The sequence below is a fragment of the Sitodiplosis mosellana genome, unplaced genomic scaffold (assembly GCF_009176505.1).
Source record: "Sitodiplosis mosellana isolate CC-2019 unplaced genomic scaffold, AAFC_SMos_1.0 Smas_scaffold_6030, whole genome shotgun sequence".
In the NCBI taxonomy this organism is placed as follows: Eukaryota; Metazoa; Arthropoda; class Insecta; order Diptera; family Cecidomyiidae; genus Sitodiplosis; species Sitodiplosis mosellana.
In genome coordinates, this window is record NW_022601271.1 from 7,765 (window position 1) to 17,722 (window position 9,958).

Below are 9,958 nucleotides of genomic sequence, written 5' to 3' on the forward strand. Positions count from 1 at the left end.
CCCCCAAGAACAACAGCGTAACATCTTTTGCGGCAGGCTGTATTTCACACATATGCATATGTTTTTTTTTCATTCGTGTAGAGAAATGTTCAATCTATACAATGAGACTTAACTCCTGTTGGTTTATACACTGTTTAGTACTTTTATTCAACTTTAAAGTTCGCTGGGGGCCCTGGGTGCCCCAATAACAATCATAGTGTTAACACCGCCAAGCTCTGGCTGAATATAATGAGGTTTAAATAAGTGTTTGGCCGGAAAAGAGTGCAAGACTGTTACATCAATTTATAATAATAATAATTTACACCGATTTAGTACAACTTTCAGTTCTCGCCTCGTTAAAAACCTGGCTCTTTTCATAAATTATGCAGTATTTACAAAAGTAGGCACATGAAAACGAAAACAGTCATACAACCAAGATGGAAATGCTTGATGGTAGTCAGATAGAAAACGGTCCAAAATAACGGTGGTTTGGTCATGTACAGCGTATGAATGAATCCCGTTTACCTAAGTTAATTTTGAATGCCGAAGCCAATGGTCCGCGAGGTAGGGGTAGACCTCGAAGACGGTATTTAGACTCTGTTAAGTGTGATTTGGGTGAAAGAGGATACGACTGGAGTAAGGAAACTCAAGACCTGGCCATCGTTACAAAACAGACCAGACGCCGCAAGGCATTAATGGTCTTTAAACGCTTGTTGTTGTTGTTGTTGTTGTTGACTCTTTCATGTTTGTTTCAATCAGCAGCATTCCAATCAAGTGTGGTGTCAGGGCATATGCTGCGTTGTCTTTGGTGGACTCGAACAAGTTGACGTCATGGTTCGGGTTTACGGTAACATGAAAATTCGCAATTCCATAATTAGTGAGGGTAGTATCAACGTGTTCTCGTAGAGAACATATACAAAAAATGAGGTTACCTGGATGAAAAATTGACTAGGCGGCCAGGTATTCATTTGAGTTTACAAAGCGATCCAAAAGTGTTGTCCGTCATTTTGCGAACCGATGATGCAAAATTCGTCTTTGAGGTCGCTGCTGTGAATAGTTCCGGCACCATGTTCGCCATTTTGCACATTTGAGGAATTGGAGCTTCGCGCACCAGCTTCATGTGCTTGTCATTGACCCTGAATTGCTCGCTGTGTCTCAATGAACGCCCATCATTAAATGAGACTTTGTCACTAACCATTGGACAGTTAGCGTTACCATTGGACAGTTAGCGTTACCATTGATGATATCGTAGAAAAAAGTCAATGACGCGTTGACACGTCGACGGCGAATACTAATCATGTTCAAGCCAGACAATCGTTGCTCGTACGGTGTGATTGAGTATTGGTTATGCACGGATGGGTATTCTCGACGAGCGTACATAGTGAATTGGCGTTGCACGGATTCGATTTTGTCACATTTTGTGGAATGGAAGCCATACCATTGCGCAGTAATCGAGGTGAGATTGAACCAATGCAAAATACAGCGACTTTAGTGTAGTAACGTCAGTGATGTCATGGCAGAAGCGCTTGACAAAGCCAAGTGCAGCCGTTGCCTTCGAAGTGACCATGTCAATATGTTTGGCAAAAGACATGACTTGCTGCAGCTTTCTGTCAATTAGAACACCCAAGTCCTTGTGTTCAGTCACTTTGTCGAAGGTGTGGTCGCCATAGGTGTAGCTTGTTTCCAAATGCTCACGTTTCTTGTAGATAGATAGCACTGCACATTTTTTGAGGTTAAGGTGCAGCAAATTCACATCACACCAGTGTTTAAGTTTAGTATTTGATATAAATATTCTTTTATATGTATATTTACATTTTATTACATTAATTGAATTGCTATATTTGCATAAAATTTGTTACTCTCTCCATAATCTATTTCTTTTAAAATATTCATTTAATCTCTGTTTAACAGTATTTGTACTCGTGTTAAAATCAATTAAATAAGTATCACAGACTGGAGTAGGAACATTATTATAATTCTTATTTTCTTTATGAATTAAAGGTGGCTTAATTGGCACAAATTTGTTATAAAAATCATTGTACGTAGACAGCATATGATTGATTGGTTCAAATCTGGAGTAATCACGGTGTCGTATTGGTAGAGATAGGAATGCTGTGTCTCTTGTCCAATGCCGTGGTGTTCTAATATTGATTTCGTTCATAATGTGTTTCGATGATGTATGTCCACACATCACATTATGAACGAGTGATATTTGGGCTACTTTTCTCCGTTCTTCGAGCGTTATCATTTGTAATTCAAGCAGTCGGCATTCATATGGTGGTTTTCTAAATCTGTGTGGCCATTTCATTTTACGAAGTGCAAACAACAGAAATTGTTTGGATTCAACTTGGGCAATCTTTTCAGCTGTGTATGGGTTCCATACTTGAGATGCATATTCGACAATCGGAAGGACAAATGTGTTAAATAGTCTCTTTATGGTCCATGGATCCTCAAACTCTCTACCAAATCGTTTAATCCAGGCCAAACGTGATTTTGCTTTGGCTGTAATGTATTCAATGTGTGCAGTAAAGTTCAATTTATGATCGAGTATAACTCCCAGATCTTTTATCACGTTGACTCGCTTAATTTGCTCGTTGCCAATTGAATACTTGAAGTTGAATTTCATGTCTCCACGAAAAAATGACACAAATTTAGTCTTAGACACATTCAATTTTAGCTGATTCCGATTAAAGTATTCAACAAGCTCATTCAAATCCGCTTGCAATTGCAGACAATCATCATAGTGTCTGTTACAATGTATTTTTCAACACATTACAATCGGTGCCACCAGGATCGCCTGTGGTATATTGCTGTTGCAGCAACCTTGTGTGCGGTTACGTTTGAAGTACTTGACGACTCTATTTAGGTCATCTTGAAGTGCCAAACAATCATCAACTTGCTTTATTTGCATTGAAAAGCGAGTGTCATCGGCAAACGATTGTAAATTGGAGTTGACTATGCAATGGGGCAGATCAATGATGAACAGGACAAACAGCGACAATTTTATAAATACTTGGTTCCTATCAAACCGCCTAATTTACCAGATGAATGTATTATTAGGGGGAGTATGTGTAAGTTGACCCACTTTGTAAGTTGACCCACCCCGCCGATTTTGTATTTTGACCGACAAATTGTTAATTTGGCTAGTCTCAATCGATTTAGAAACGTCAAAAACCAATATAAAAGTAGTTCTCAAGAGTAAATACGCTTATTAAACGGCTCGGATCGGCTCATAAAAAGTTTTTGCAAAAAAAAAATCATTTTTATAAAAACTAAATTTTTTCGGACCATCATCAAGTAGACAATTCCAAAGATATCAGCAAAGCGAGTATAAGCTTTCTTCACTAGTTTTTCGTGTATTTTCATAATCCTAAGTCATTTCACGCATATCGTTACATGGCGAAATTCTTTCCGTGCATATTGAAATGTCGACCAATTTTGTAAGTTGACCCACCCGAAAAAAAATCAGAAAAATGAGACAAATTGTTGCTATTGCTAACATTAAGAGTTGATTAAAATCACGTCAAATTTGTGTGAGCGATCAAAATGAACTGAATTTTATTAAGTTGTTAATTTTGAACAGTTATTCCAAAAATGCTTAATTGCTAGATATGGTTCGTTGACTTTAATTTCGAATATTGAACCTTGTTTTTTTGATGAAAAATGCTGAAATGCCAATTGATTGGACTTTATATGAATTTAAACAAATGCCAATTTGATTGGACTTTGTATGAACAATATGCTGAATTTAACAATATGTTCTTGAACATTCTCTCGGGCCAAACTTTGATATAAACAAACAAATTTAATAACAATTTAGAATTTTAAACAATATTTTGATTTACAATGAGAAAAAAAAAATAGTATTGATTTCGTGATTAAAATTTCATTCATCCGATTTAAACGAAAATGTCATATTGGAAGAATCTTATTTAATGTTATTTTTCCCATGGCATTATGATCGATACGTTGTTTTTTGCACGATGTTCTACGGATGTGTGTCTCATTCCTCGGGGTACTAGTGCCTGTCCGTTTTTTGTATCGTGAAATTTGATTTCCTTTTTATCTACAATCGTAGCTTCGGCTGTTGTGCTGGTTGATTGTATTTGTTGCCTACAGTGGTTCTCGGATTTTACTGAACGTAAGCGCTTTTTTGAATGTAGTTGGTTTACGCAGTGCATACAACCGCATTTTGCCAGACGTTTCAATGTTTTTTTGTTTTTGTTGCGTTTGTGCGATCTCCACCAGTTCATGACGATGTGGATGATCATGTTCGTACAAATATTCAATGCTATGTAAATTTTGAGCGTTGTTTTTACTTCTGACACGCTATCGTCGATTCCTTCGATACTTGTGATTGTATCGTTCGTCAATTTTGTTATTCTTTCTTGCATTTGCCTGTCTTCGGCTTCCAGTTTGTCAACGTATTGTCCGGCTATCCAAAACCCAGAACTAGGTAATGGAGCTGCATTTGCCGCTGGACAATACATTGAAATGGCCATTACGAAAATTAACATAGCCGACGTTGCGAGTTTTCGTATTTGTTTTGAGAATATGAGTACACATGCGATGAATGTTAAACACATGCATACTCCGATGATCGTTGTCGTTGTTGTTTCAATGGATTTTGCGGACGTAGTTGCATTTACTGGCGTTATTGTCATTGCGGTGGTCAGTAATGCCGTAATTGAAGATGTACCCATATTTTGAGTACGGTTGGTAGATTTTTTTAAATCATTTTCAATCGTTGATGAGTTTGGTATTTCGTTGGCATCGTCGATCGGAAGTGGAGCCAACTTTGTTAATGGACGTGTCAAAGTATTATGCGATGTTTTTATCGTTGCCACTCTTATCAGTCCGTCTTGGCCTGGATGTACTTTAATGACTCGGCCCATGGGCCATTGGCCCACGGGTGATGACTGATCGTTTAAAAGCACAATGTCGTTTTCTTTTATGGCGTTTTTAATCGTTTGCCATTTTTTTCGTTGCTGCAGCGTATGTAAATACTCACACTGCCATCTTTTCCAGAACTCACGTACCGTTTGTTGTACCCTTTTCCAGCGGTCGAGATAACTGATCTTGCATTCATCCAAGTTTTCGCTGGCGATTGCTGTTGGGTGTGAGTTTATAAGGAAGTGTGCAGGCGTCAACACTTGGATGTCGTTTACATCACACGAAATTTGAGTCAGAGGTCTTGAATTAACTGCCGACTCAATTTGCGCTAGAATCGTCGTTAACTCTTCGAATGTGAATTTTTGTTCTCCCATCACTTTCATTAGATGCATTTTTACTGTTTTTACGCCAGCTTCTACCAGGCCATTGAAATGTGGTGCGCCCGGTGGTGAGAATTTCCATGTTATTCTCTGTGTTGACAATTCGTTTGAAATTCGCGTGTTGAATTCCTCATTTTCGTTGTTACTTAATTCGTTTAATAATCGATTTGCAGCCACAAAATTGGTTCCATTGTCGCTGAATATCACTTTTACTTCACCCCGTCTCGCGATAAAACGTCGTAGTGCAGCAATAAATGCGTCAGCTGACATGTCACTGACCAACTCAACGTGCAACGCTTTCGTTGACATACATACAAAAATGCAAATGTACGCCTTTACTACTCTTGCATTTCGGAGTTTCGATGTTTTGATGAAAATTGCTCCCGTAAAGTCAACCATTGTGTTTGTAAATGGCTTGCTTACGACTGTTGTTCTAACCGCAGGTAAATTTGCCATTTTTTGTTGCATTGTTTTTGGGTTGTGTCTACGGCATGTGACACACCCGTTGAGTTGTTTTTTTACCGCCGAAAGACCGTTGACTATCCAATATTTCTGTCGGATAAGTGATTCGGTCAACCTTGGGCCAGCGTGAAAATTATTTTTGTGCATATCACGAATGATTAAAATTGAGATTCCACTTTTTTTTGGAATTAAAATCGGGTGTCTGGTGTTAAATGGAATGTCGTAGTTTTTTATTCTACCACCCACGCGTAACAGACCATTCGTATCGATGAACACATTCAACTTTAGAAGTTCACTGGTTTTTTCAATTTTTTTGTTTTTATTTAATTTTTCAATTTCATTTTCATAATACACATGCTGTACGATTCGAATGATTTTCGTTTCGGCTTGCTCTAGCTCGGTCGTTGTAATCGGAGTACCTTTTTCATATTTTTTTACATTCATTTTTCGTGTGTAACAAATAAACCTATTCACATAAGCGAACACTCTTATCATTTTGTTCCACGAAGATACTAATGGTAAATTGTCGTCGATAAAACACCTTTTATCACTTTGAACAAGCAATACATTCAGTTTTTGTTCTTTCGATGTTTCAAAATTTAAGTCGTCGTTGTAAATAATATCGGTGTTTTCGTGTAATATTGCTGGGCCGAACCACCAAAGTGGATGATTAGCCAGTTCGTCACCAAAAATTCCACGCGATGCGCAGTCTGCTGGATTTTGTTTCCCGGCGATATGATGCCACTCGACGTTTTTCAGTTTGTTGATACGTTTGATTCGATGGGCGACAAATTTTTTATACTTTTGTGGATTAGATTTAATCCACGCCAAGGCCACCTTGGAATCACTCCATAAAATTGTTGCGTTGATGTTAAAACTCATTCTCGTTCGCGTAGCTTTCACTAAATTCGTTAACAATTCCGCTCCGCACAATTCTAATTTTGGAATTGTTTGCTCGTTGATGGGTGCCAGTTTTGTTTTTGCTGCTATCAGCACCACTCGAATCGATTCGTCACTTGCGAATCGAATGTAGACGTTGGCCGAAATTGCTTTTGCACACGCATCAGAAAATCCATGCAATTCCACCTTCATTTTTGTTGCTGTGCCGAGCCACCGTGGTATCACAATTGAATTTACTACGCTCAATCGCGATTTGTAGCTCATCCATTCATTCACAATTTCGATCGGTAAATCATCATCCCAAGCGTATGGTTTATTATTTTCGTGTTTTAGCTTCCACACATTTTGAAGCAAAATTTTCGCTTTGACGATGACCGGTGCGATCCATCCTAACGGATCGTATTGCACTGTTGCTATTTCTGAAGCTAGTTGTCGTTTCGTTCGTGGCCGTTCGTGTATATTTAATTTGATGTTGAATACAAATTCATCATTTTTCGGGTTCCATGGAATTCCAAGCACTTTGACAATGCTTACATTTTGCTCTTTGTCGCACTCAGGGATAGCTTCAAGTAATTCAGGCGAATTACTGACGATTTTCCTCAGATTGAAGCCGTACTCATCAAATGCCTGCTTCATTTCACGTAGAATGGACAATGCTTCATCAACCGTCTCGGCCCCACCCGAATAGTCGTCAACATAAAAGCATTTCAAAATTGCCTTCGCTGCTCGTGGGTATTTTTCCTTGACCCTTTGAGCAATTTCGTGTAAAGATCTAATGGCAAGATATGGAGCATCCTTCAAACCAAATGTTACTGTCGTCATTTTGTAACTTTTTATCGGCTCGTCGCAAGATTCTCGCCATAGGATCATTTGTAAATGTTGTTGGTTTTCGTTTAAGCGAATTTGCTTGTACATCTTTTCTAAATCTGCTATGACAGCGATTTTTGGCTCTCTCCATCGCATGATCAATTCAAAGATTGAAGATTGATCGATTTTTCCCACAACCAATTGCTCGTTCAAAGATTTTCCATTTGCCGTTTTGTTCGAGGCATTGTACACCTGTCTTAGCTTGGTTGTGGTACTATTTTTAAACACTGCGTGGTGGGGAATGTAGTGGCTGTCGATTGGTGGATTTTTTTCCAGCACTAAATGTCCCAACTCAATGGATTCATTGATAGTTGCAACGTATTGTTTGTGAAATTCTGGATTTTTCGCGAATTTTTTCTCCAATTGGAATAAAGTTGCTAACGCTATCTTACGTGAATCACCGAGACATGGTCCGTTTTCAGTTGTAAATGCCATTGAAACATTTAATCTGCCGTCGTCGTCTCTTTTTGTTGTTTTTACGTAATACTCTTCACGACAACGCTCTTCATCGCTCGGTTCTGTTTCACTTTCATCACTATCGACGCATTCAAGATCTTCAGATAAGAAAAAATTCGAAATTTCTCGTTCAATTTCTATGTTTGAAATCAATGATGTAATTTTTATTGGAGTGTTGCGTGCTTCATTTTTTCCTGGGCCCATTATCAACCAGCCCAATTCACTATTTACTGCAATCGGAGCATCGATCGGCCCCTTGATTAGGCCGTTTTTTATAATTGCTGTAAATGCCGCGACATCCAACAGCAAATCGATTTCATTTTCGTCGTTGATCGTTGGATCTGCATACAAAAGATTTTGAAGGTAATCATAACGCTTCAAATCGTCTTTAAAATATGATAGGTTTGTAATTTTTTTCATAACAAGCGCTTCGGTTTCGAGTTCGTAATCATCAGAAAAATGTGGTCGCAGTGTAAGGTTTGTCATTTTACCAGCGGTCGACTTACGTCCCTCTACACCCTGCACTTCAGCATTCACACTGTCTGAGTCAAGACCCAATTTTTGGAATGCATTTTCAGTTATTAAAGCACCCTGTGAGGCACCATCGATTACCGATTTTAATAGCACTTTTTCGCCGTTTTTTGATAGTACATTCACAAATGCCGTTGCTAACAATTTATTTGTATTTTTTGTCGTTGTCAATACTTGAACTTGCGATGTTTCGTTACTTTTGCTGCTCGTTGCTTCATTAATAGTGGTCGTCGTGAGCAGTGTCGTTTTCTTTTCGTTTGCTTCTTTTTTTGTTTCGAAATGCAGCAAGGTGTTATGTTTCTTGCCGCATGTTTTGCACGTATTGAATTTAGCTTTGCATTCACCGTCATGCTTTTGAATGCAAATAACACACACTTTTTCGGATTTTGCCCATTCACTTCGTTCTTTCACTGATTTATTTTTAAATTCAAAACATTTGTAGACAGAATGAGGCTTATCACAAAATGTACACTTGAATGCCGTTGGTGAATCGTCGATTTTTTTGATTTTTTTTTCAAAATTTTCATTTTTTTTGTCATATTTTTCATGTCCACCTTCAGCTGATAGCAATGCCATGAAGCGATGCTCGATGTAATTTAAGAAGTCGGATAATTGTTGTAGCTCGCGAACATCGACCAATTTGGATTCGTAGTCGATTAAAGTTGTTTTGCTTAACTTTTTCTTTAGAATGAGACGAGATTTTCGAGAGTTGTCAAAAGACGTACATTTGCTCTCTCTGCTCTGTAAATCTCTGTTTTTTATTATTTTAAAAGTGAAACAGTAATTGATTTTCGATAAAATTTATATATTCAGAAACCTCTCGTCAACGCACACACGAGCCATATGAAGTTTTATTAATTTTATTTTAATTTTTGTTTTTATCAGTACATTTTTACTTTATTTACCATTCACATAACCACAAAATGTCAACACATACTGAACCACACTCTTGTGCAACAAATGATTGCAAAGATTATCATGATATTTTTTTAAATTGCCGTTTCTGTAAACAAAAAATGAATGCAAAATGTCTACGTGACCGTGATGAGCTGCGAACGAAAAAACTCCTATTCATGTTCGATTTAATGAGTGAAGCGAAGGACAGTGATGGCAATCCATATTTCGTTTTCAAAGGTGTACCGAGTGTAAACAAAGTGAATGAATTCCAACAATTCTTTGATGAAAACACACCATTTGGACTTACGTGTGAAGTTTGCACAGCGAAATTCGGAAGTCACACGCAAAATGATAATGGCTCCGACCGATCCAATGTACATAAACCGAGTGGAAGTCATGAAAACTCAAATCAAACATCTCAAATGAACCAACCTGGTATGTTGCCGGCTAACATTAGCGTATCCAACAAACCAAATGTGCATACCAAACGAATTGTAATAACGACGGAAGATGCAAATGGACTATACACTTTGTACGTTTCCAAAGCTGATACAGATTCATCTTCAGATGATATTGTCAGCTACTTAATGGAA

General features: G+C 38.0%; 1 protein-coding gene across 1 annotated transcript; it reads right to left on the minus strand.

Moving 5' to 3' along the window:
• Positions 1-6,057: 6,057 nt before the first annotated feature.
• LOC129573235 (uncharacterized) lies at positions 6,058-9,376 on the minus strand. The gene is made up of 5 exons (XM_055453579.1): positions 9,365-9,376; positions 9,023-9,149; positions 8,162-8,878; positions 6,256-8,035; positions 6,058-6,133 (listed from the first exon to the last, which is right to left on the minus strand). The coding sequence occupies exons 1-5, from the start codon at positions 9,374-9,376 to the stop codon at positions 6,058-6,060; spliced, it is 2,712 nt and encodes a 903-aa protein (XP_055309554.1).
• Between the last annotated feature and the right edge of the window lie 582 nt (positions 9,377-9,958).

Excerpts from the sequence above, each read along its gene's own strand:
- LOC129573235 (XM_055453579.1), bottom strand. Across the intron at positions 8,879-9,022 it reads GGCATTGCTATCAGCTGAAG|TGAAAGAACGAAGTGAATGG; the intron begins GTGGACATGAAA and ends AAAATAAATCAG. Across the intron at positions 8,036-8,161 it reads TGCTCCGATTGCAGTAAATA|ATCTTGAATGCGTCGATAGT; the intron begins GTGAATTGGGCT and ends TCTTATCTGAAG.